This window comes from Neophocaena asiaeorientalis, unplaced genomic scaffold (assembly GCF_003031525.2).
Source record: "Neophocaena asiaeorientalis asiaeorientalis breed wild unplaced genomic scaffold, Neophocaena_asiaeorientalis_V1.1 scaffold36, whole genome shotgun sequence".
NCBI lineage: Eukaryota > Metazoa > Chordata > Mammalia > Artiodactyla > Phocoenidae > Neophocaena > Neophocaena asiaeorientalis.
In genome coordinates, this window is record NW_020174149.1 from 8,157,930 (window position 1) to 8,184,669 (window position 26,740).

Sequence of the window (26,740 nt, forward strand, 5' to 3'; positions counted from 1 at the left end):
GGATGGCGAGATTTTGATAGCGTCACTCATGTGAAAGAGCCTTGCACCAGCATCTTCGCTGACAGTCTGACTGTGTGTAAGGCATAGTAGGTAGGCAGGTTTTGTTTGTTTGGCATTTGGCCTACAGCACAAAGAAATCTAGCTGAAGGTTCAGCAAATGAATGGATGAATAATTTTGCTGTGCCTCAAAATTCGCCTCTTGTCTCTTCAATAATTCTTGGTTACTGGGCTGTGTCTAACCAATAATTGTGTTAAGACCATGTGGAAGGGATTAATATCTCTTCCGGAAATTGGGATATAATTTGGGAGCTTTACCAGGAAATGCCTGAGAGCAGTAGCCTGTGGCCCTGCCCTCCTGCCAGGAGCTCCTCTGGTGCTGGTGACTTCTGTTCTCCCAGCTGGGATGGTGTACCTTCCTTGCATGTTTCAGGACACATCTTTTTAAACCTGTTGCAGCAGTGAGTTAGTTCTCAACCCTGGCTGCACACTGGAGACACTAGAGCTTTAAAAATTGCTCACATCTGTGCTTCCCTCAAACCAATTTATTGAGTTCTGTTGCCCGGGCATCAGTCCTTTGAAAGCACCTTAGGAAAACCTCTGCTATAACGGAGGCTTCACCCCAAGCCATAAAGAGTCTGAACCCCGCCCCCCTCACTCCGGGGTGGGGAAGGGTCTTCTGAACAAAGTTTCTAATGACAACAGGGGTCAAAAGTTGTCAACACCAAAGTTCCCAGAAAAGATGGATTTAGCAGGCATTGTTTTCATTGCTCCGCTATGAACATGAAATGTGAATGTGCGCTCACGAACCCTCTACAGCTCACATCCTGCTTCCCTTGCCCAGTGTTGGGGGGTGAGTTCCCCTCCTCGGCCCCATAGGCTGGCCTGTCCCATTCCCCAGGACTTCAGTGGTTGGAGCACAGTGTTTCCAGGGAGAAGGGCACGTTTGCTGGGTGCCTACCACGTGCCAGGCTGTTCTAAGAGAGGTCCCTTGTGCTCTCTCTTTCTACCCTTACAATAATTTAAGTATCATTATTGTCCTTGTACATAAAAGAAAAAGGAAGCAGAAGCTTTACAGGTTCACTCAGCTAGTAGGGGGCAGAACCAGTTTTGAACCAAGTTCAGAGTACACGATCATATCGCACTATGCTGTCATCTGTGCTCTGCTAGTTTCTACCTTTGTGGCTGGGGATGAAGATGACTAGAGGAAGGGTTCCTTGAAGGGTCCGAAGAAATCTTTCCTTTAAGAAGAGAAGTGCTCCGGCGTATTCAGCCTCAGAGAATGAGGAAATCCGTGTGTTCTCTGACAGCCGTGGAAACTTACCTTCTCAAATGCTGGGAAAGCTTGAGCTTTTGCAAATCCAAATAGCTGACCTTGAGTTTTATCACTCGGTACCATAGAGTCGTGGAGTTGGCTTTGTGGCTAACTGGACAGGTTCGTAGGTCTGTAAGGGATGGGGCTCCTGGAGGAGCCTACAACTTACTTCCCGTCCTTGTCACTATCCTAACTGCACCTAAGCCTTACTCAGTCACTTTTTACAAAGCTTAGACAGTTTGTTGCCATCCGGAAATTCTTACTTGTATACAACCTCGCCCTGCAACTCAAGACCTTTCCTTATGTCCCACACTTTGGAGTTTGTAGAGGCAGATTCTCAGCCACGTTAGGAAGTCTAGTTTTCTCAGCCGTGACTCATTTCACGAGAAGCTGTGCCTTCCCTCATCTTCCTCTCTCTGTTGCCCGCACTAGAGAGGAAGATGAGGGAAGCGGCAAGAAGACTGTCCACAGGCTCACTGGTAGACTCTAGCACTGATATTCTCTGTCTCCACGAACCCATTTCTGTCCTCAGCCACCGATTTTGCTTAATGTCCTATCAAGCTAAAATTTTCCTCTTCTCATCTCTCTCTCGCCCTTGCTTATTTCCTACTTTTATCTCTTGTCCACTGTTCAGCATTTGCCCATTTGGGGTATTTCCCATAAAATGCATGCAATTTTTGCTTGGCATTGGGATGTTCACAGCATTCCTGTCCACCTCGATATATAGATTTACCAAAACCATTTAGGCATCATTTGTGAAGCCATTTAAGATTCTTTTGCCCAGGTTAGGGCATGTGTCAGAACTGAGTCATCAGGGACTTCCCTGGTGGCACAGTGGTTAAGAATCCGCCTGCCAACGCAGGGGGCACGGGTTCGAGCCCTGGTCCGGGAAGATCCCACATGCGGAGCAACTAATCCCATGCGCCACAACTACTGAGCCTGCGCTCTAGAGCCCGTAAGCCACAACTACTGAAGCCCGCACGCCTAGAGCCCGTGCTCCACAATAAAAGACACCGCAATGAGAAGCCCATGCACCGCAACGCGGAGTGGCCCCCGCTCGCCGCAACTAGAGAAAGCCCGCCTGCAGCAAGGAAGACCCAGCGCAGCCAAAATTAAATAAATAAATGAATAAATTTATTTTTTAAAAAAACTGAGTCATCAGTGCAAGCAGCTAGGGCATAAACATGCGCACAGCTGTCTGCCGTCTGGGTCTGTGAGGAGTGCTAAGAGTTATTACACGGGAACCATAAGAGGCTCTCACCTGGAGAGGGGAGAACTGTCACCTGAGTCACTCATTCCTTTTTCTCCTCTCCTTGAGCGTTCGTTTCCTTTTCTGAAAGCTGGTTGAACAGAATGATTTAAGTTTTTAGTAGGTCCATCCATGAACAGCTGAGTAATACCTTTCCCCTCACTCCTGCGAGTCACCGGAGCCAGCTGAGTGGGAGGTGCCTGTCTTTGGCCTGACCGCTCTGTGCTTGTTGATACTTGGGTCCAGAATCCATAACCATTCTCGTTTTCCTGCCCGATGTCATTTCCTGCGGCTGAGGTATTATCATAGTAAAGGGTAGACTCTGGAGGCAGACACTTCCACAAGTGAATCAACTCAGACACACAGGCAGTGTTAACCGTGGGCAATGTGTATAACCTAAAGCTGGCAATTCTTTACCATTAAAGAAACTGTGTCCTCATTTAGAAAGAAAGAAAGAAGAAAGCCCTCCATCAGCACAACTTTAGGCAGGTGAACCTGCGTTGGGCCCTGTGGGGTGGGGTTGGGGGGTGACCCTTGTGTTAAATGAGAAAGGCTTGATTTATTTTTTAATTCTAAGCCCACTCCAAGTCGGCCAGAGAGGAGATTGCAGAACTGCAGCTGTGGACACTGGATGGAGAGACCCAGTCCTGGGTCATGGGCAGTTGGATTAGTGGGATTTCAAAGAGAAAGGGTCTGTTTGAATGAGCAGATGTGCACTGTCTCCTCTGGGGGAGCCCAGATGCTGTGGACTGTACGTGTTGGGGACAGGGACAGTGTATCAAGATGAGCCTTAGGGGCTCCCTCAGAGGGGGCGTCATTCCTCTCCTTCCTTTCAGTGTTTTGCCTACTCTTGCACCGTTGTGCACTTTCTTGCCATGTGAAGTGCTGGACCCATCACTCTCCCGAAAGGAGCTTCTCTTTGACAATGTGAATTTAAAAGAACCTTGGATCCAGTGACACAATTAGGCAAGCAGGTGTGGGGATGGGGAAGTGGGATTTCGGTTTCCCCGGGTGATTTTACCTAAGGAGCTGTGATCTTGCTGGATGGGGGTGGGTGCAGCTGTGAGCTCTGTGTCGGAAACCCTGCAAAGTGGATTCCAGTCCTGACTCTTCGAGAATCTAGCTGTGATAGCCCTGCTCTAACCCTCCACACCTCTGTCCCAGGCCACAGCCTGAGCCTGAACCTAATGGAAGTTTCTTGAGCTTGGGCCTGGGAAGAGAGAGCCCTTCTCTTTGGGAACCAAAGCTCACTGCCGTCCTCTTTTACCATTCAGGACTTGGTGCAGAAGTGAGCCGAAGTAGAATTTTTCCAGCCAATGTCTGCATTTGTTGGGTCTTAAAACTCAATCCAGCAATTAGTGCAGAAGCAGTTATGCTAACTAAAACAGTTCACGCTAATTAAAACCTTCTTTGGCTCATCCAAACCCACTGTTCTGCATCTGAGGACGAGTTAATTGACAGATTAAGCAGGATGAGATTATGGGAAAGAAAAAAAGCACTGACAAGCTTTAAAAAATCTTTACGAACATTCTTTTTTAAATTGAGGCCAGAGCTCCCATCTTTCTAAGAAGAGTTCTGAAGCAAGCTTGCAAACTTGGTCCACTCCATTAACCTCTCCTCTGGGTTAGTGACAACAGATGTCAGTCTTGAGTTTTCTCTCTTACGTGCCGCATCCAGGCCATCAGATCCATCTTCACTAGCTATTCAGGATTGGGCCACCGCCCTGGTCCAAGGCACTGCCATCTCCCACCTGCTCTATAGCCAAAGACTCTTACCTGAACTCTTGGCTGTACCTGCACCCCTTCACAATCTGTGTCACACCCACCCAGCAGCCAAAGTGATCCCATTCAACCTAAAAGCTCAGTGGCTTTTCTTGTCACACAAAAATAACACCTGCGTGGCCCCCCATCCCCCTCCCCACCAAACACACACACACACACGCTGATTTCTGTCCTGTTTGCCCAGCACACACAGAAGCGGGCCCTTGGTCCTCTCTGTTCATCTGCCTGCAATGTTTTCCATCCCAGTCCTTACACATTCTCCCTCACTGCCTCCAGGACTTTGTTCAGCCATCACCCCAGTGAACACTCCCCCAGCCATTCCATCTACAGTTTCAACATTGAGCCACTCCCTCTCCCCATCAGGCACGTTAAGATCCATACACCCTTCGTACCCCCATTCCTTGTCCTCTTCTCCTCTTTAGAGCTTAACACTTCATAACACATTTTGCTTGTTTGTCTTGTTTAATTTTCAGTCTCCCCATCAGGATGTAAGTTCCATGAGGACAATGATTTGGGTCACTTCATTCAAGGCTATGTCCTCCGTTATGCCCAGCGGAGTAACTGGCACTCAGTAGGTGCTCAAGAAATATCAATACTTGAATGACTTCTGAAGGCATCTTCTCCAGGGCAGCTGCCACGTTCAGTGTTCTGGTGTAAAAACTGGCTTACTTCAAGATGACTTCCCTGGAAGTCATCAACACTTGGCTCAAAACACCTGCCCCACTTGGCAAAAACCCCACAGCCTCTGAGTCGTTCTGACCAAGGCAGGTTCTCAAACTTGGTATTGTAGTGGACTTTGTAGAAGAAACAGATCTCTAAATCCCGTGGAATACATCATCAGGGAATCCTCAGTATGAGAAACTTGAGCTAAAGTTTTGTACTGTTAAACTGTCTTTCAATTGATCCTATGAAAAAGGTGTTTTAAGGTAAAATATGTTTTACTAAATTTTTTAGATTATAACCAAAATGAAAGTAGTAAATTTAAAAATTTTTATAAAACTTGTAGACCTAAGAAGAGGTTCCAGACAGAGAAACTCTTAAGATTCCAAGGCCTTTTAGAGACAAGAGTTCCTGGATCTGGGTGAGGCCCCTTAAAAGGAACTGGTAACTCACGGTAGCTACCTTTTTTTTCTTTTTAAACTGAGTTTTCTATATTGCAGGATTTAAAAAAATTTATTTTTAATTTTTTGGCCACACTGTGTGGCATATGGGATCTTAGTTCCCCGACCAGGGATTGAACCTGCGCCCCCTGCATTGGAAGTGTGGAGTCCTAACCACTGGACTGCCAGAGAAGTTCCTGTATTGCAGGATTTTTAAGAGGATTAAATGAGAAAGTACATGGAAAAACTTTTAGTCCAATCTGCCATGCAGAGCCATGCAATGTTCACGTCTTCCTTGCTTTCTCCACATTCAATGCACTGATCCATCTGGACCTACAATTTCTACACATTTGTGTACTGTCTTTTTTCATTCCATTGTGCCTCAGTAGAAGGTCCCTCCAGCAATCTCACTTAGAAAACTACTTCCTACCCCGCAGGGCACCAAGAGGAAAGAGGCCAAGGTGAGATAGGATGGGACTTGGGGCAATTATGAACAATAAGATACAAAAACGCCACAAACCAACTGTCATTTCTGAGGTGCTGGGAGCAAAAGCAGGGTACTGGGCATGCCCCCTGCACACAGCGCCACCAAGCAAGGGGTCAGACCACCTAAGCCACCCCTGCTTCCCAGCCCACCAATTCACCCCTACGCATTTAAGGGACCAGCTTGTCACCCTCCCCCGCTTGGGGAGCGATCGAGGGCACCTGTTACTTGGTTTCGCTCCCTCGCGCTGCAGCATGAATCCCAGTGAAGCCTTGCCTGAATTTCTCGTCTGACCTCCTATCAATTTCTACTGATTAAAGAATCCAAGGACCCAGGTTGGTAACAAAGGCACTAAAATTGTGCAAACTCAGTGGTTTTCAGATTCATGCTTTTGGAACCCTTAGTTCAAATGAAATCTCTCTTGAAACCCTGACATTTCCTGGGTACTGGCAATTCAGGGCTGGGGCAGACAAGCCCCTGCCCTCATGCCATTCATGACCTGCTGGAGGAGATCCAACCTTACATACTGTAGGTGAGTGTGGCCACTGAGGAGGATCCGGGAAAGAGTTGCCCACTGCCAGGGCAGGTGGGCACAGTGGGAGACACAGCACAAGACACACCTTGTGTGCTGGTGGCTCCCAGGGCCCTCCTGTGTGAGGATGCTTGTTAAAAGTGCGAGTTTCCACCTCCCGGGATCGTGTTTCGGGAGGTCTGGAGTGGGCTCAGAAACCTGTGCGGCTTTAAATGCCCTGGTGCTTCTAACACACACCACCAACACAGGGAATTCTTATTAGCTAAATCAGAGCATTTAAATTTTATCCGGAGGTCAGGGAATTTTAAACTTGGATCCGTGGTTCCTTTGACGGTTTCTGTAGACATTTCGTGTGCTATTGAATACGCTGCATTTTTGCACATTATACATTTATACTTTTCTAGGGAAGAGAATCCATCACATTTCCAAGGAAGAACTTCTTTCTCCTCATTCCTTCAGATGCAGACTTTACCATTCAGGTGTGCCTGTTGATGGTGCTGGGGAGAGCCCAGAATCTGTGTCAGGCAGAGGAATGAGATGGGTTTAGAGACACAGGGCTGGGGGAGTTCATTTGCTTAGGAACTAGCGACACAGACCCCATAGTGCACCCTTTGGAAAGCCCTGAAAGGACGATGTATTTGGGGCTGAGCTGGAAGAATAAGAAGGAAAGGAGGCAGCTGCAGGGTCGCTCGCAGGTCTACCACCAGCCTTCCCCAGAGAACTGGAGGCCAGAACTGGAGGAGGCAGGAAGAAACAGCAGGTCTTTGAATTTCTCCACCTTCTTGGGCAGAGGGGCCTCCATGGGGATCCATGATGCCGGATTGTTTATCGCCAGTTGGGCCTCAGGGAACCAGAGGGAGCCTTATTCAGTGCCCGGAAGAGCTAATTAAGAATCACAATTAATTACTTTGTTGTATTCACAACAGAGGCTGAGGGATGAATTTCGTAGTTCCAGATCTAGAATCAGCTCCTCTCTGCCCCTCCATGCTCAGGCATTTGTCCAACAAGCAGATATCCAGACTGGACATGGGACTCTACCTCAGAGGGTCCCTTCTACACAGGCTCTCCTTCCAAAGCGTAGTAGCTAACATTTGGAAGTTTCTGGGGATCTGGCTCTCATTCATTTATTCAAGCAGGATTTGTGGCCCCTACTATGAACTCAGACAAATGTGGGGTTTGAGTAGGGTGATCATACAGAGTTGACCATTGAACAAAACAGGTTTGAACTGCATGGGTCCACATGGGCAGATTTTTCCCCACTAAATGAGCTCCAGAGCTACACAGTCCGAGGTTAGCTGAATCCCTGGATGTGAAACAGCAACTATGGAGAGCCAACTATAAGTTCTAAGTGGATTTTTTTTTTTTGATGTGGACCATTTTTTTTTTTTTTTTGAAGGTGAACTCAGATTATTATTATTATTATTTATTTTTTTGTGTGTGTGGTACACGGGCCTCTCGTTGTGGCCTCTCCCGTTGTGGAGCACAGGCTCCGGATGCGCAGGCTCAGCAGCCATGGCTCACGGGTCTAGCTGCTCCATGGCATGTGGGATCTTCCCGGCCCAGGGCACGAACCCGTGTCCCCTGCATCGGCAGGCGGTCTCTCAACCACTGCACCACCAGGGAAGCCCGATGTGGACCATTTTTAAAGTCTTTATTGAATTTGTTACAATATTGCTTCTGTTTTACGTTTTGGTTTTTTGGCCGCGAGGCACGTGGGATCTTAGCTCCCCGACCAGGGATCGAACCCGCACCCCCTGCATTGGAAAGCGAGGTCTTAACCACTGGACCACCAGGGAAGTCCCTATAAGTGGATTTTTGACTACCCGGGGGAGGGTAGGACTTAATCAAGTGGCCAGTTGACAGATCATTTTTGATGATAAATTACTATGCAATTTTGGGCACGCACGCATCTCAGAAGGAATTCAGAGAATTGGATGACATCTTATTTGTGTGAAAGGCTTCTCAGCCTGTAGCGCTATAAAAATGGAAAAAGAAAATGATGCTGAATCCTGATTCATCCATAGATTCACAAATAATTAATTTCTTATCTGTTTCACTAAGATGTGTTTTCAGTATTTTCCTTTTTAGGTTTAACAATTACTTACAAAAATTTTTAGTATCTATGTTGTTTTAGTCAACTGTACATTATATTTTACATCAAAAATTAGTTGTAATAACTCAATCCAGAAGACTTTCTAAAAAACTCTTAGCATCTTTGGTCGCAGGAAATTATTTCAATTCCGATTTCTAAATATATATTTGTGGCAGAGAAGTATGATAAGGTGAGCGATGAAAAACTTGCAACGGTAAAAAGTACTGCGTTAGCAAAAACAGTTCTGTAGGGGGAATGGAGTGAAAACATAGGTTCAAAGAGAAGAGGAACCACCTAGAATTTCCAACTGTTAAAGAAGAGCAGGTTGTGGGTTTCGTTTTTTTTGTTTTGAAATAGATGAGAATATGAAATCACTGCTGTGTTTGGACTTCATAAGATGTACTTTAAAGGGTTGGGGCAGTTTTATTTTAAAATGTAAATATTTACCACATGCCAGAAATCACATCCCTCACAAGTTTTAAAACTTATGTGAAAAATATTAGATGTCAACTTAAAAATGTGCAAGATGGGACACATAATTTTAAAAAAATGGGGGAGGGGGCATACCTAGAGCAAAAGCCCTTTTGAACCCCAGCCTGATGGCTCCTCTGGCCCCTTGACTCCCACCTTCTCCTGGAGGCCAGGACGGAGATGGCCCCGGTTGTGGCTCATGGAGACTGCAGTGTGGGGGAGGGGAGCTGCTCTACACTTCCCTCCAGATTCCAGAACAGGAACAGGCCATGGCCTGCTTGGGGAGCTGGGCCTCTCCTTCACGCTGAATTAAACTGCCTTCAGCTGGGGAGGAGGGGCAGCTATTGGTCTGGGCAAACGATAAGGGACAGACCTGCAGGCACAGGCGGAGAGGGAGAACCGGCCCCAGGCCAGGGCGAGAGTCTCTGCAAATGCTGCTGGACCCAGCCCACCGCCCCCGGCCCACACACGCCTTCAAACCTGAGGGGAGGCCGCGTTTCCACAGAGGCACAGTTTATTTCACAGACAGTGGAGATGTTGTTTCTGAAGGGGAGGCCGAAGCCCAGTCTCAGGTGTGGGCTGAGGGATTAGTTCCAGTCACCAAAGACGTACTTTGGTTTCTGCTATTTCTACCCTACTCCTTCTCCCAGCCTGTCGTCCCCCACGTGTCTCCTCCCCGTTTCATCCTACACCGTGTATCTGGTTGGTCTAAGCGTGTACGGCTGCCCTGGCAACCTCTTCCTCCCCACCTGTCCCTCCCCAAGGCCCTGAATCGGTGGACTAGGCTGAGAAGAGGGCTCTCAGGAAAGGAGGCAGCATCCTTCCAAGGGTCCGAGGGGCAGGAGGATGGGGTATAGGTGAGGCTTCTCTAAGTGAGAGTCCCAGGGACGAAGCCAGTGGAATGAATCTTACTTCAGCTGCTGTGCCTCCCTCCAACTGCAGAGGGCGCCAAAGAACTTAGAGGCAGAAGGCAGGGGGTGGGACCTACCATCACCCCGCCGCTGGTGGGAAGACCCTTGCCATGAGTGGGGCAAAGGAGCCCCAGGTCTGTCATGAACTAGCTGTGTGACTTGGGCAGGCCCTCCCTGGCTCTGGGCCTCAGTTTCCTCATCTGTGAACAGGGCGACAGTGAGGATCCAGCCAGAGAGGCTGGTGTGGGCAATGCCTGAAGCCCTGTGACCCGATCTCCTCCGGGGGTTCCCGTGACTTCCCGGCTCAGCTCCCTCTCGCACTGAGACTTGGGGTCCAGCCGGCCCTGGTTCCCGAGAGCCCCTTGTGCTGCTGCATAGCCTCCCTCCTGCCGGCCTGGAGAGCTGGTCTCCCCCCTCCCTCTGCCCCCATCAGAGCCTGCGCAGCCAGGAGAACCCAGAGAAAGGTGCTGGAGGAGGATGGAGAGGCTGTCCCGATGGTGGAGTGATGGGCGAGGTGAGGGTACTGAGGGTCATACAGCGGCCGTCTGCTTGATGCTGTGGAAGCTGATCCGCGTGGGTGACGTGGGGATGGACACGGCCCGGGCCCGGGGGACTCGGAGGGAGTGATGGTCCTGCCAGCGGTGCCACTTCTTCTTCACAGCCGAACGCACCTGTGGGGTTAGGAGGCGGCTCGACTGGGCCTGTGGAGGCCAATCCTGGGTCCCGGCCAGTCCTCTCCCCTGCTCCCTGCCCCTTGCAGGGCCACCAAGGGAGGCTGGGGCGGCCCCCCTGACTGCCAGCCTCACATCCAGAGACCGGCTGTTTCCAAAAGCAGGGTCCTTCTCACCTCCTCTGCAGCCCTGACCTCCTCTACCTCCTGAAAGACCTGCATTGCTTACCACTGCACGCAGCTGAGATGGAGAGCTAGTCATTTCAAGACCTGACCGTCACTGGTGCTGTTCTATTCTCATTTGTATTGCAATGGAAGAAGTTTTTCTGCAAACTGGATCGTGTCCCCACAGGCTAGCCTGGCACATGGTTGAACAGAATAACTGTTCCGTAAGCATTCATTGTTTGCTTGCTTTAGTGGCTCCTTCTCTCCCTGCCCTCCAGCACATGCCGGTCTCCACTGTTGGACTTTCCTATCTGGGGTCTGCTTTAATTGACAGAGACCCAGGCATGCAGACCCCACCATTGCCCTGTGCACGGGCAGGTGACGAGGCCTCAGGATGGCACTGGCATTCCTCTGGGGTGTCTGGAAGCTCTCGGGCCCTGGGAGGGTGTCTGCTCTTTGCCCCAGCACCCACTGTGTGTCCTCACCCACCACAGACCTGAGTGAACATCTCCCCCAAGTCCGCCACGCTGGGATTCTGGGCCTTGTAAGCTAACCAAGCTTCACCAGAGCCTGGCTCCCTGGAGCCCACCCACAGGCGTGTGGCCTTCCCTGCGGCGTCAGGGGACAGGAAAGGACGCGCTGGTGTCTTTCTGCTCCCTGGGTCCATAAAGGCCTGGATGCACGGCTCGCACCTGACTTGCTCCTGGAAAGCGCTCTCCTGTCATCACCTGTGTTCTGGCTTCCTTCTTCTGTGAGCCCCTGTGGCCTGGGCTCCTGCCCACCCAACTCTCCGAGTGCAATGAGAGAGTCGGTATATCGTTTCTGACCTGCAGAGTCAACCTTCTAAACTGGTTGGAGTCCCTCAGGCAGGATTCCTGTCTCCCCAAAGCTGGGTGGTTTCTCCAGACTTCCCCTCCCTTCTCCAGAGCAGAGCTGAGCAGAGCCAGGGATGCCCAAAAGGCTGGGGGGCTCCCCTCGAACTTCCCGGGAGTGGGGTCTGAGGACAGGCCTCCCGGGCCTGGTGTCATACCTCTCCATTGAAGAAGCAGTAGAAGACGGACACAAAGAAACCCTGGGAAGGAAGAGGGAGATGTCAGTGACCTGCTCAGGGAGTCACTCTGCCTGGGGGGTCGGGGGGTGGAGAGGGGACAGGATGACTGGGGGAACACTCTGACTCGGGACCCCGGAGGCTCAGAGCTGGGTAAGCACCCCCATCGTGGAGCAGGTGTACCGGGGTCCACCGCGAGTGACAGGCTGCCATGAGTCCTCAGAGCAGGGGCTGACCCTGACCCAGTCGGGGGTGGGCCCACCTGGGCCCCGGGGTGGGAATGACGGCGCCAGGGCCTGGGTTCAGGATGTGCACGCACTTGTGTTTCAGTGCGTACGAACTAAACCAAGCCAGCGAGGGCACGGGTGCCCGAGCACGCCAGGTCAGGGGCGCTCCCTGTGGCCGCATCCCACTACGTGCCCCACCTGGAATGACTGCAGGAAGGAGTTGAAATAGATGAACACGATCTGTGACAGCTCGTCCTCCCCAGGGCTGACGAAGAAGAGCATGTAGGTGACGCCCAGAAGGGGCAAGAGAACCAGGGTGGCCTTCACCGCCTTCCTGGGGAGGGGGGAAGGGTGACAAGACCCATCTGAGGCACGTGGGGCCTCACTCGCTGGCATCTCTTCTGGGAGCCTGAGCGAGGGCCCTGCCCAGAGGCAGGGGAATGGCCCAGATGGCCTCCTCATTGCCCCCCTGCTGAGGGTCAGGGCACCCCTCACTCACCTGTACTGGATCGTCTCCGACGTGGTGGACGCTCGTAACTTCGTCATTAGGATCCTGACGATGTTGAACAGAAAAACAAAATTGATCTGCAGGGACAGGGGGCAGAGAGGGAAAAAGGAAGGACCACGAGGTGGGGATGAGAGGAGAGGCAACCACCTCCCCTGTAACCCACTGAGAATCCATGTCCCACCCCACTCACCCCAGCACCTGCCTGGGGTCCCAAGACCTCTGCTCCTCCCTCACCGGGGCAGGCAGGTACCCCACTTGCCAGGTCCCCTGTCACCTGAGGACTCCAGAGCCTGCTTCTCCACACCCTGACCCGAGGGAGGAAAAGCAGCCTTGGAGGCATGTGCACAAGGGCTCAAAGGTCACTCCTTCCCGAGGCGCCCAGAGCTCTGCCCGGCCCGCCCCCGCTGCTGCAGGGCCCCCACCTGTCAACTGAGGGTCTCCCTGAGGCCCTCTGGACAGAGGACAGCCCTGCCCTGGCGGAGCAGACCCGGCCAGATGGAGGGATTAATAACTCGGTTGCTGGGAGGACTGATTAATCTCTCACCATTCGTCCCCTGCACCCAGGAAAACTCTAGATTCTTCGCAGACACGCCTGAGGCAATGGAGATGAACAGGCTGCTGGGCTGACTCCAGCAGTTGGCTCCTGGAAGGGCCTCATTTATCTTCATTCTGAGCCTTCTCTCAGCATCGGAGCCTGCCGCTCCCAGCCTCTCCCCGGGACCTGCCCTGTGCTGCATGTGGTGGTCTCTGTGGGTGTGCAAGTGTCCTGTTAAACCGTGTCGGCTTGTCTGTGTGCCTGTGTGCTGCCTTCTCAATGCTCCCCCTGGGTCTGTGCTTGTGTGCTTGCCTTGGTGTGTTCCTGTGTGAGTGTGGACCTGGGGACATGGACACACCTGTGTCTCTCTTCACCCATCTCCAGGTACGAGTAGACAGGAAAGTGAGTGTTGTATGCCTAACACCCTGGGGATCTCTCACAGGAAAGTACCCACGTGTCACAAGGAGATATGTACTAGCCCAGGGGTGTCTGCTGGCTCACGTGTGTGCACACGTCTGAGTATGTGCGTGTGTTTATTCACACACACGCCCCTCCCAAGTCCTGGTCCTGAGACTCCGTCATCTCTGGAGCCTCCTAAGTTCTGAGGCTTGGGGACACAGGCAGACATCACGGGACACACATCCCTGTGGCCTCTGGCTCACCCCTAAGCTTGAGGATTCTCTGGGGCCCTGGGGGGCTCCCTCCTCAGCCACAGCCTGCTGTTCCAGTGACCACAGTAACACAGCCTGGTGAACCCAGGGTGAGGGGTGGTGGAAGCATTCAGCCAGGGCTGCCTACGGCCTGCTGCACCTTGCTTCCTCTTAAGGCCTATCTAATTTCCAGCTCCTGGGTTTCTGGTCTATTCCCTTGGATCATGAGGTCACTTTAACACATAGGCCGATCCTAATTTTCTCATACAAGTGATTCAAAATACTTGACCTTTTCCGATTCTTCATGACTTCTGTGAGAATAGAGGTTGTTGGAGTCAAAATATATTCTCATTTCTTCCACATTTCCCTGCATTAAATCTTATTCACTAATCATCCATAAACCCACTAACCAATTCACTCAGTTATCCACCCACTCTTATCCATCTATCCATCCATCCATTAATCCATCCAAATATTAGTCAACCATCCATTCATTATTTTATCTACCCACTCTCCCACCCACTTATTTAACATGTAACATTCATCCATCCATCTAAATATCTACTCAACATTCCATTCATCAGTTTATCTACCCACCCACCCACTCACCCACTTATTCAACAGGTAACGTACATACATCCACTAACCATCCAACCACCCATCCATCTAGTCAATAAGCAATTGCTGAGCACCTCTGGGCTACAGGGCGCTGTTCCATGTGCTGAGGCAAGAGCAGGGACAGGGGCTGGTGTGGAGGGTCTGGGAGACAAGACCTTATGCCCTCTGCTCACCCCAGGCAGGAGCTGGTGATGCTGCCTACACCCCACCTCAGGCTGGTCTGTGCAGCCCCAAAGTCACTCTTTCCTTTTGGGCTTGGTTCCCAGGTTCCCCCTGTACAACATCTTCTCCACCTCACTTCACTGCAGGCACCTTCCTCCCTTCCCCAGGGAGCCGCTGACACCGCCCTCCTACCTGGTTCCAAACCCTCCCTGTCTGCGCATGTGCAGAGGCGGGCAGGGAGGGAGGAAGGGGGACTGACATCTCTTCGTCCTTGGCTTCAGACACGGTTCCTCCTGTCCTTTAAACCCAGGCTGGGAGAGGTAGTCCCAGCCCTTGGGGGCGTCCTCTGCTCCCCTCCAGCTCTGGGTAGTGGGGTGCTGCCATCACATCTCAGCTCCTTGTAGCGCACATTCACCAAGCCCAGCAACATAGCCAGCCTGCTTGTCCACCTGGATCTGTGGAGCCTAGTGAGTCTCAAAGGCCCAAGTCCTGAGTCCCACTGCGTTCAGGGCCCTGGCTGGGCCACAGAGAAAGCCCAGACAACTCACATCCCTGCTCACAAGGCCCCTGGACACCAGGGTTCTCCCACTAGAGTATGCACATCAAAGGCGCTTGTTCCAAATGCCGCTCTTGGACACACCCCAGAGATTCCCAGTGGCAGGTGGAGGCCCTGGGATCTACATTTGGAATAGGGGCAGCCGGGATATTGCTGAGGAAGACGCCACCCATGGAACAAAGAGGCAAGGCTTTCACCGGACAGACCTCATGTGCCACACACCATTCACCTGTAGCTGCAGGGGACCGCTCTCAGCTTGGGGCTTTCTCTGGTGCCAGGGGAGCTAGCTCAGCCTGAAAATGGGGAGAGGGTAGCTGGAAATGTGGGGACTCAAGGTCTCCAGGGCAACCTCCACTGATGGGGCATGAAGCATATGGGTAACTCTCTACTCCCACCCCTCGTTGTGTTTCCTGGGACCACCTCCCACGTGAACATCTGGCGCCAAGTCCTTGTCGCATGGCTCTAATTCCAGCTATTCCAATTGGCATCTGCGTGGCCTTGGGCAAATTACTTAACGTTTCTGAGCTTCTGCTTCCTTGTCCGTCCAGTGGGGATAGCCATGGAGCCCGTCTGGGAAGGTTGGCACAGGTTCAAATACTCATGGAAAGCACTGAGCTCATGCCCTTCCCACGCCATCAACAAGTGACAACAGTCTCCTGCAAACCCAACCAGCCAACTCACTTCCCAGAGCCCAGAAATGAGCACGGGGGGTCTCTCAGAGAGCTGTGGACTGCTGGGGGAGTCCGGGGGTGGCAGGGTATCCAAAGGAAGGGATGACGGGAGGTGGTGGGTAACCTGCCCTCCAGTCTCAGCTCAGCTAGCTATTCGTGATGACCTTGGGCAGCTGTTTCATCTCCCAGGTTCTTCATCTGTGAAACGGGGAGCATCATTCCTACTTCCAGGCATTGAGGATGTGAGGATTGGAAGTAATGAAGATAGAGCTTCTGGAAGGGCTGAGCTTGGAACCTGGAAGCCCTGTCCATGCGTATAGCTGGGTGTGGACCGGGTCCAAAGGGAAAGACGCACGGGGCTCTTGGTGAGGGTGGAACCGCAGAAGGGGGCATGGAGAGGAGGTGGGAGCTGGGTATTGTCACTGGGCCTTCCAAGCCTGTCCCCCTTCTCTGTCCATTTCCTCATTGCTGTCCAACATCTTTGCAGAGGGGGCTCGCTTCCCACCCAAGCCAGCCTTCCTTGGCTGAGTGCCAGGCTCATCAGAAGCCCTCTCCCTCCAGGATGGGCTCTCAGCAGCTGGCAGGGAGGGGATGGGTTTCATAGGGTTTCCGCTCACACTGGTGGAGGGGGGAATCAGTGACTCATTGCAGCTAGGACTCCAAGGACAATGATTCCCCCTTCTGACTGCTGCCAAGGACTGGCTTCTATCTCTGAAATGAATGGAGCCCTGATGGTGGACTTTCAGGCAGTGGGTAAAAAACCTTCCTAGTCATCGCCAGTTCCTATACATCAAGGACACTCCAAAGATGGGGGGGTCAAATGAATCCCTGAGGAAATTACAAAAAGGAGGAGAGTAAGGAAATAAAAAGAGATAAACAGTCATTGTCTCCAAGGTAGACCAAAGAAACCCCCATTAGGCACCTGCTGTGTGCAAGGCGGTGGTGCTCTCTCAAGCTTCGTGCACTGGGAGCAGGTGGCCCTTTAAGGAGCCTGAAATTAACAAGCCTGAAATAAGTCTTACGTAAATGCCAGTTTCTTATGGGGCTTTTTTGTATGTCTATTTTTTTTAGCGTATGATATATAATGGGTTCTTTTTTTCTGCAGAATGCAGCCTCGACTTAAAATCTACCTTAATTAAAGCTCGTCGTGGTTTAGAGACGTGGCGACAATTATATCTTAGATGTTAATACATTTGGCAAAGGGCGGGGAGCTGGATGAGGAATAATTGCTCATTACGCTTCCTTTGTCCCACTGCTCCAGGCTGGGGGCGGTGGGCTGGGCCCTGGAGGGGGTCGCTGCGGGTAGAGGGAGAGTAGGTCTGGGCCGAACAGAATCCCGCGGACCCTTCTCTTGCCACCAGCTGCCCTCCTTGCCTGGCTTGTACCTGGCAAGGGGATGTCAGATGTCGGAGGCATTAGAAATCTGCCAGTCGGATTTTCTCTGCCCAGAACCTGAGGGCCAGAGAGGGGAGAGGACTGAATCACGGCGTGGAGCGCGAGGAAGGGAGAGCTGGGAGCGGGATGCCAGGCAGCAGGGTGGTGCATACAGAGTGTGTGCGGGGGGGGCCGATCCAGACCCTGTCCCTCCCCAGCATCTCTGCTGGGTGGGTCCTCTGCTGTCCTCCTGGTGCCCAGCCCTGTCCCACTTCCCACCGAGGACGTACCAAGAGCACGAGGATGATGGGGCCCTGGTAGATGTAGTCCACCAGATCGCCGGGCTCCTTGCCAAACCAGCACCTGCAAAGATGGAGTGGCTGTAAGTGGCCTGCTGAACCACAGCCTGGGGACCACTGCAGCCTCGGGGCCAGGGTCCTCTGTCTTGACTCTTTCTGAGATCCAATTTCCATGGCTGTTCCTTCCCCCGAAGCCTGGGTGGACAGCCCCAGCCCCACTGACCACCCTGGCTCATACCTGGGCTGCCTTTTGCCCTACATGGAGGGTCTGGTCTCCCCAGGCAGACTGAGGCAGGCCCTGGGTCTCCTCCCCCTTCTCCTTGCTCCCTCACCCCATTCCAGGATGCTGGACATGCAGGAGGCTCATGAAAGGAGAGCTGGGCTCCCCGTCGCTGGCCAGGGCCCAACTGCCTGTACCACCTCTTCCCACATTGCTTGGAACCCGCCTCTCCTTGTGCCAGGCACTCAGACGCACAAAGCAGCAGATGTGGAGGCAGGAGCCTTCTCCTAGCCCGATCCCTGGCCTCATTCACCCAGGGAAGGAAGCTTGCTGCTGTTAGAGGCTTGGTTATTCTTTGGGGATGCTGGGGGTGAAGAAGCTTCAGGGTCTGGAGGAAGGGCTGGCCCAGGACCCAGTCTGGCTCTGCCAGCAACTCCTACTGGACCTCAGAAAGGGCCCCACAAGAGTTCAGGAAATTCTGTGTCTTCTGCAACTTCAGAGGTCATCCAGTGCACATTGCCTCAGGCAGGATTCTCCCCTGCAGCCTCCCAGCACTGTTTTTTTACTTTTCTTTGCTTAAACACCCCCTTTGATGGGAAGCTCACTACCTCTCAAGGCAGCCCTCTCACTCTTGGGCAGCTTTTATCGTTAGGAGCTCTTCCTAATGTTGAGCTCTCAGAACCCATGCCATTCCTTACCCCTGCCCCCAGATCCCATCTGCTCCCTCCATCCTCAGTGACCCCTTGAGTATTTGTATACAGATACTGACGTTCCTCTGTCCCCCCTTTTCCCAGCTGGTGGCACCCAACTTCCCCACCGTTCCCTGGCTGACCTGCAGCTAGAATTGCCATCAACTGGGCCAAGGCCGAGTATTTCAAAGTCTCTGGTGCACAGAGGGGCCCAGCACGGAACACTGCACCCCAGGAAGAGACTGGGATGCCAGAATAAAACAAGCTTCCACTGGCCTGGCCTGGGCATCTGTGGGGGGCTCAATACCACAGCTGGAGGTGCTCTGAGCTGAAAGCCTGGAGCCAGACTTGCCACATCCAACTCCAGGAGGCCGCCTTACCAAAGGCTAAGGGGGTCGTGCGTTGGGTGCTTAAAGGAACGATTCCTAACTCAATTCAACAAAGTTGACTTGACACCTATCGCATGAGTACCTCTGGGTGCCAAGAAAATGTTCTCAATTTAAGGACAATGGAAAAGTGAACTGTCCTGGCGTGGCTGCAATTCTTGCCCCGTGGCTGACCTGTCCTAACATCCCTCTGAGCCCCATGGCTGGCCTGTCCTTACTTACTGTTCATTCTCATAGTAGAGTTTGCCAGTGGCCCAGGCGATGATGATGGGGCAGGGGATGCCTGAAAGAAGGACAGACACAGCTGCAGTGGACAGACAGATGGTCAGGAGCCCCTCTTGTAGAACACAGTGTGGGGAGGAACCACAAAGGGCTAGGATCTTGTTTCCAATCATCTAACTGCAGGCCATCCATGACCTTGAGGGGCCCTGTCCCTAGACCCCTGCCCCCATCCCTCCCTCACTCTCAGCCATCCCCTCCAAGCAGGTCAGAGAGATGAGGGGACAGCGTGATTTTCTGAGATTTTTTGATAGAGAAGTGGCCAGCTTTTCTTTTGAAGCCAGAGACAAAGGTCTTTGGATTGGCCATTCCAGGCAGGAAGAGGAAGGCTATTTGTGGACTGTCCTTTCAGAGGGACTATTTGCTTCTTCCTCTCCAGCATGGAGGGGAGTGGCTGCATCCTCGGACTGTCCTGGGGATGGTAGACAGGAATGCGGTCCGGTCCTTGGACCCAAGATGAAGGGAGGTGACCCTGTCAGCAGTACCCTCTCCCCACTAGACCCTGCAGGTCCCCCCAGGACCCTCACACCATCCAATGAAGAGGAAGAGCCGCTTGCGCAGGCGATCGGTGGAGTAGGTCATGACGATGGCCGTGTGCAGGTAGCAGCCCTCCACGAACATCCAGAAGAAGTTAGTCACCACGAAGTAGTTGAAGCTGGTGGTGATGCAGCGGCACCAGACCTGCGCGGGGCAAGCAGCAGTCAGTGGCTGCCTGGGGCCCAGGCCCAAGTGCACAGCTTGGGCGCTGATGGAGGGGAGGTCGTTTGAGTTGAGTCATGGACGTGGCATTAAACACCCTTGAATCTCATTCTGGGAAGCTTCATCCTTTCTCTTCCACATTTTCCAGAAAGTGCCAGGCTCCCCTGGTACCAGGGGGTCTGACTTCTCACCAGTGTTTTCTAATCTCCTTTTTCATAAAATAAAGAGGGAGTCTGACTCAGATTTTTTGCAGGGAGAGGCTAGAATTGAACAGCAGTGTCGTGTTTCACCGTCACTTTTTTTTGAGGGTCACCTTCACTTCACAGCGAGTCAGACTGGTTTCCGTTTCGGGGTGGACTATGAAATTTCACGTAGAAAAAAATTAGTGAGTCAATTAAAAGAAAATTGTTATTGAACTAATACAGGGTCTGTGAAGGTGAGCTGCAGCGGTGGAGGTGATCCTCCCAAATCTCTGGGCTGAGGAGATTCTGGGCTTAGTGTCATCACTGCCGTCTCTGGAGGGAGACTTCCTTACACCGGGACCTTGGGCAACTGGCCATACCTCTCTGAACCTCAACGTGCCGCAGAGAAAAGAATCATCCCATCTTGCAGGTTGGTTCAAGAAGATGGAGGCGGCCAAGGCAGGCGCCAAGAAATGAATGTTGGTGCCATTTGCCTTCTCAGCTGAGGGGAATTTGTCCCTGTCCCTCTGAGCACGGTTACTACCCCTCCCTCGGGGGACAAGCCCGCCCAGAGCCACCTTGGGCCACGGCCAGGTCTGGCCTCAGGCCAGAGCTCTTCTCAGCTGACCCTACCTGGCCATCTTCCCCAGGGGTTCGTCACCAGGGCACCCTCAGAGCTGAGGATGTGGGGATTGGTGGTTAGAGGAGCCCTGTGATGGGGAGCTGACTGTCCTCTTGGACAGCTCAGCGCCTCTCTGTCCGGCTCTAACAGCTGGGGCTGTCAGACAATCCATCAGCTGAGCTGATCACAGCCTCCGTGACTTTCCTCCACGGTCCCAGCCCTGATCTCGGGCCCCACGCGGCCATCTGTCTCCTCTGTTCCGAGAAAGTCCTGCTGAGGTGGCGTGCGAAAGATCCCCTCCTCCCAATCTTGTTTTTCCTCCAAGTTAACGATGCCTTGTCAGTACAAGCCAACATTGGGCTGCAGGGCACCCCAAACTGACTGAATTCTGTGGGTGCGGAGGCAGGGCTCAACATGGGGCCAAGTGAAGCGTCATACCAGGCTGGGTGTGCGCTCAGGTCTAGCCATCCAAAGACGATGTATTGAACAGTCTCTAACGGTGGGCCAAAGAGCTCTGTGCATGGCTCCACTCTGGGCTCCGGTTTTACGACTTGGACACAGTACAACAGAGGCTGACATAAATCCACCATGGGCAGCTAACGTGCTGGCCTGCTCAAGATCCTGGTGGCCCAGACGTAGAGGCATCATTACAGTGTCATCTAACCTCCCTGAACCTCAGTTTCCATGTCTGTATAATGGGGGCGAAATCCCTACAGGTCTCTCATTGGAATGAATTGCTCTAAAGCTCAATAGAGGTTAATCTCAGCCTCCTTTTCTCTAAGGAATCTTTGGGAGGTGCTAAAGTCACAAGATGGGGAGTGCAACAGGATAACCCAAAGCCTGCTGTCAGGTTTGTGCTGCTCCCCAGACCCCAGCCTGGAGCCCCATTCCCCCACCCCTGGCTCTGGAGCGACAATGATTGGGTGCAGGTGAGCTCAGGTTCGGGTCTGCACGCGAGGACTGGGCAAGAGAGATGGGGGACCCCAGAGCCCAGAGCCCCCCAGGTCCGGCCCCAAACCTCTACCCAGAGACCTCATTGCTCTCATGCACTTCATGGTCGATGAGCTGCAGCAGGAACCACGTGACATTTCGCAGGATAAATGTAGTGATGAGGTTCCAGTGAATCACGTTCCGCAGACAGCGGATGCTCCTGTGGGACCAGGTCAGGGGTCAGCCGGGACAGGCTGCACCTGGGCTCAGAGTTCAGTTGGGGCAGGGGGCAGGGGGCAGCTGGCGTCATGGGTCAGCTGGGCCTGCACCCCCTGCCACCCCCTCCTCAGGCAAGGGAGAGACTCAGCCTGGGGTGAAGGCAGGGTTGCACCAGGAACCAAATTCCCACTCGTGGTGACCACGGTTGGGTCTTCCGGAGCTGGCTCCCTTTTTGCCTCCTGCATGCCCACCAGCGGTCAGTGCCCAGGCACCTCCCCAAGCCCTTTTTGTCCGTTGGCTCCAGGGACCCCAGAGAGGAGCTGAGAATGGGAGAGGTGAAGGGGGTGCTGTGGGAGGAGGGCAGAGAAAAAGCAGGGGCGGGGTGGACTCACCGCAGGGCCAGGAAAAGCAGGAAGGCAGCCACAAGGGCTGCCACAGACACGCAGTGGCCCAGGTAGTTGACAATGAGCGCGATGCGGTAGTGCAGGTCATACTTCCTCTGCTGGACACACAGACAGACACACGGGCAGACAGAGGCTTGGGGCATGTGGAGGGTGGGGCCGGGCACTCTAGCAATGGCCACCCTGTGCGTCCTGACCCTGGGGGCAGAAGAGGCTCCAAGTGTCACCACCACACCTGGCACCCAGAGCTCTCTCCTGTCGGCCCTGCGTGGCTCTTGGTATAAATGGCTGTGGTCAGGTGTCCCCTGTGCAATTGGAGGGCAGATCTGAGCACAATGTATTCTGAGTTATGCCAGAGATATGGGTATGTAGATCCTATTTTCTTTTTGATTCTGGAATGGGAGTTGCTACACCTGTGTTTCATCTCAGCTCACACCCTAAAGGGCTGAGCGACTGAGGGTGTATTGATTTATATCTCTGGGACTCAGTTTCGATATCTGTACAATGGAGCCAACCTGTCCTCCTGTCTCAGAAGCAGCGACCTACGGCAGGTCTGCAGGTGGCTTGGGATCAGTCTGCCCTGGGTGCAGCAGTGAGGGGGTACCTTATCTGTAGAGATTTTAAGAGCAATATTAAGGCCAAATAAAATCAGTCTGCTTTTTATTATCACCACATGCTGGCAATTCTGAACAGAGGCAATGATAAAATACTCCTTCCTGCCAGGGCAGACTATCCCGCCACCCCACACCGCTTTGGTTTGCCATTGCTCAGAGGGGCTGTGAGACGAAGAGGTGACGGCAGAGGGCAGGAGGGGACCTCTTTCTCTCCTTTATGGCCCATCCCACTTGTCACTCTTGTGGCCCTCACTGCAGAGCCCTTTGGCTCGCATTTTGTAGAACCACTTTCTCAGGGCAGACAAGTGTTTTTCCTCTGAACTTGGACTTCTTTTGGGGAAAAGTTTCAGCCCCACTGGGGGCCGTAATGGGCAAAGGAGGAGAGGGATGGGGTGGGATGTATCATTTGGTGTCAGGAACGAGGCGAAGCTTCAAGAGGAAGGAGGCTGGCACTGCAGATAGCACGGAATCCAGCACCAGAGCAAGGGGGGCTGGTGAGGTCGGAGTGGGACCCAGCTTCCTGTGGGGACTGCCCTTCTGGGGGCTGCCCTTGTTTCCACGTGGAGTCATAGAATCAGAATGCCAGACGGGGAAACTGAGGCCCAGAGGAGGAAGGAAGTCACACTGCCTGTTAGATGTCGGGGCCCTGGTTACAGGGTCATCCCCTTCTCGTGCCATTTGCCACCTTGCTGGTGTCCTCCACCAGCTGAGCTCGCCTGAAGGTGAGCCTCTACGTCCCCTTCTCACAGGCCAGGGGGCATAGAGTGGTGGCAAGAGGTGCAAGAAAGGGGTGGGTGGGTGACACAGGACTGGTTCTGCCACCCTTGGCATCCTCTGTGCTCTGAGTCCTACTACCTGTACAGGACCAGGGGTGAGGCAGGTGGGAGCCACTCACCTTATCATCCAAAATGGGCTCACACTGTGAGTAGTTGATCCGTGAGGCCCAGGTCCCATTCTCCAAGCACTCTCGGTAGGCATTCCCTACAAAAGATGCACCAAGAGGCGGGTCACTCCCCTCCTCAAGAACACTCCCTGGCTCCCTGGTGCCCACAGGATAAGGTCCCTATGTCTCAGCCTCTCTAGGCCGGGAAACACGTCTGAATGTTCACGTGAAAGTCATTCATGTGAAAAGTGCACAAAAGCCTTACCACTCATGGCAGCTAAAAGGCATGATAAAACCCATTTTTGATACAATTTTTGACTAGCATTTTGTACACTCCCTTTAATTTTGTTTGAAACTGAACCCCACTGTGAGCCCTGGGATGTGGCTGAAGATTCACTGCTTTCAGCATGCCAAAGGGTTTCCATCCTAATCGCAATCCTTTTATGCTCATGAGATCCATACTTTTCCCACCAGTATCAGCACTTCCACTTTCACCACAGTCACTATTTATACAGCAGGTGTTTGCCCTGTACCAGGTCCTCTTCTAACTGCTTTGTTTACACTCGTCCATTCAATCCTCAGGCAACCCCATGGAGTAGGTACTGAGATTAACCCATTTTACAGATGAGAAAACTGAGGCACAGGGAGATCAAGCAGCTTGCCAAGGATACAAAGATGAGAAGATTCAAGCCCAGAAGGTCTGGCTTCAGGGTTTATGTTCCTAACCCCTGGGCTACTGAGTAGTGGTACGGGAATGACAGCAATATGGGGAAACAGGACTGCGCTGCTGACCTTGAGCTGTGGCTGCCTGGGAGACCACCATGTGATCTCTAAATGTCTGAGAACCTGGCTCTGTGTTAAAGTTGGAATGTGATGTGGGAAAAGACATTTCAGAGCATCAGTGTCTGATGTACTGAAGTGAGGGTTTTATTGAAGGGAGACGTATGAAGTTCAAGGAATGCCCATTTTCTTTAAATCCTAGTTTGACTGTCAAGATCTAGCTCCTAAACCACGCTCTCCAGGTAGCCCATCGTCACTTCCAGCCAGAGGAATGCCTCACACCTGATAACTCCAAAGCCCTCTGCCAGCCTCTGCTCTGCATTTCGCTGTCTTATGTACCCTACCACCCCCGCTTACTTACAAATTCTAAACGATCTATTGTTTGGGGATAATTTGTACCAGCGTTCTGCTCTCTGGCTAATGGGCAGTTGTTTGTGGATTTTTCTTTTGGGCTTAAGTTAGAATCACAATATAAAGCTAATTTTAAAAAAATAGCTCACAGAGCACAGAGTCACAGAGCTGAAGGGGAAACCTTAGATTGTTTTTGGAAGCAATGAGTTCTGAAATAATTAAGTTACTTTAAAAATCCACTTCCGCTGAGCTAACAGTGAGTTAAAAGCAATGGAGTTATGAAGGAGCACTTGCTGAAGAGCAGAAACAATGGGGGAGATTCTATTAGCCTAATTGTTTTTTAATTTGGTGCTCTGAGCTTATAGATTTTTCAAATTCGGGATTTTTACTGGCCTATTCCTGGGCCTGTCACCTGTCAGCGAGGCCTGCCTCGGGCAGGTCCGTCGCCCAAGTGTGAGTCAGTCAGGCCTATGCTGGTCTGACACCGACTCTGACCCCAATATGAGGACACTAGCTCCTAGCCTCTGACCATGGCACCCAATTCCCCACTTGGGTTTTCTCCCTCTACAGGATTGTTTACTACAGGTTGTATGTTAAGAGAAAGAAAGAAAGGTTGTATGTTAAGAGAATTTGAGGCATAGGGTCAGTGATGTTACTGAACTAAAGGACAGAGTACGGGGTGAAACCAACAGGACCAATGTAAAGGCGTTTTGGGAGGGTGGGTGATTTTGTAAAATGAACAGTCCCACCCTAATGGGGATTTAGAGTCCTTCTCAACAGGCCTGTGTGAGGTGAGACAGACCCTGATCCTGGCTATGGTTCAAAGGGCAGAAAAATTTATCTTCTGTGAATGTGTTCCCAGATGTCATCTAGCTTTTCTGAAGTCAGTGCTAAGCTCCTTCCTCCAGGAAGGCCTCTTTGATTGCTTGCATCTCACGAGTCTCTTTCTCCTGAGCCTCCCAATGCCCCCAACCCTCTCAGTCCTGACAGCCTGGGCCCCACATTACAGCCCTTGCTCATGACCTGGCCTCAGTTGTTCAGGTGGGTGAGTCTGGTGTCTCACATCAGAGTGGGGCCCCCTGAGGACAAGACCTCAGAATACTCATCTCCCAAGTATGATACCTCGTGGTGGTACTGACCGTGGGGCGGGCTTGCGGAAAGGAGTGGGTCAGGATAGAGATGCTGCAGATCTGAGACCTTTCTGGTCCCTCACATCAATGCCCCTGGGGTACCAAGCTCCGTGGATTCTGTCTCCTCTTTCTTTTTCCGGAGTCCATCTCTCTCCTGCCCAGCCTTCCACCCACTCTCTAGTCACCTTGCACTGGCACAACACCCTCCTATCTTGCCCCCTGGCCTCATCTCTTGCCCCCCTCGACTCTCTACCCTTTACCCCCACTGCCAGAGCGATCATGCTGATTTCTGAATAAAAGTCATCAGCAGCTTTTTATTGCTCTTGGGAATAAAGTCCAACTTTCTTGGTGTGCTATTCAAGGCCCTTGACACCCGGGCCCCAGCCGAACTTTCCTGACCCATCCCTACCACTCCACATGGCAGCTGACATTTACACCAACCAGCAGGCCTGGCACACACCGAGCTCCATACCGAGCCACCCCCTGAGACACCCTCCGCACTCTCACCCTTTACGCATGCACATATTCCTACAAACTCCTACTTATCTTTTAAACCCCAGCTCTAATGCCGCCTCCTCCTGGAGGCTTCCCCAACACCCAAGGTATTACGTAATCTCTTCTTTTTCCCTCTAAACACCTCCTCTATGTCTTCCCATCTCTTGAAACATAGGTCTTCAGACTCTATTGTCCTTGAACTACAGCCACATATCCATTTCATGCCACAGTCCAGTACACACACACACACAGCTCACATGACTGAATCCAGTTTCACAAAGTGAAATTTATCTTGACCGCAGCTATAATGTTTTTCTTTCTATGACATTCTAATGAATTATATTTATTCTATATACAAATACTAGTCACAACCCACTAAATTTACTTCACAATCCACTATCGTACAACATAGTTTGAAAAAGAAAAATCTCTTTTAGAGCTTTTG

General features: G+C 52.2%; 1 protein-coding gene across 4 annotated transcripts in view; it reads right to left on the minus strand.

Annotated features, from left to right (window-relative positions):
* Window positions 1-10,356: 10,356 nt before the first annotated feature.
* The window catches only part of CRHR2 (corticotropin releasing hormone receptor 2), a 43,747-nt gene continuing 27,363 nt past the window's right edge, over window positions 10,357-26,740 (minus strand). For 2 of the 4 annotated variants that reach the window (XM_024755030.1, XM_024755032.1), the window contains 10 exons: window positions 23,552-23,637; window positions 22,034-22,143; window positions 21,525-21,642; window positions 19,517-19,670; window positions 18,933-18,993; window positions 17,407-17,479; window positions 12,542-12,627; window positions 12,241-12,376; window positions 11,798-11,839; window positions 10,357-10,603 (listed from right to left, as the gene is read on the minus strand). In XM_024755030.1, coding sequence (XP_024610798.1) covers window positions 10,463-10,603; window positions 11,798-11,839; window positions 12,241-12,376; window positions 12,542-12,627; window positions 17,407-17,479; window positions 18,933-18,993; window positions 19,517-19,670; window positions 21,525-21,642; window positions 22,034-22,143; window positions 23,552-23,637 — 1,007 coding nt within the window. In that variant the 3' untranslated portion in view covers window positions 10,357-10,462. The remainder of the gene's footprint in view (window positions 10,604-11,797; window positions 11,840-12,240; window positions 12,377-12,541; window positions 12,628-17,406; window positions 17,480-18,932; window positions 18,994-19,516; window positions 19,671-21,524; window positions 21,643-22,033; window positions 22,144-23,551; window positions 23,638-26,740) is intronic. The other 2 variants (XM_024755031.1, XM_024755033.1) reach the window with 1 other exon arrangement.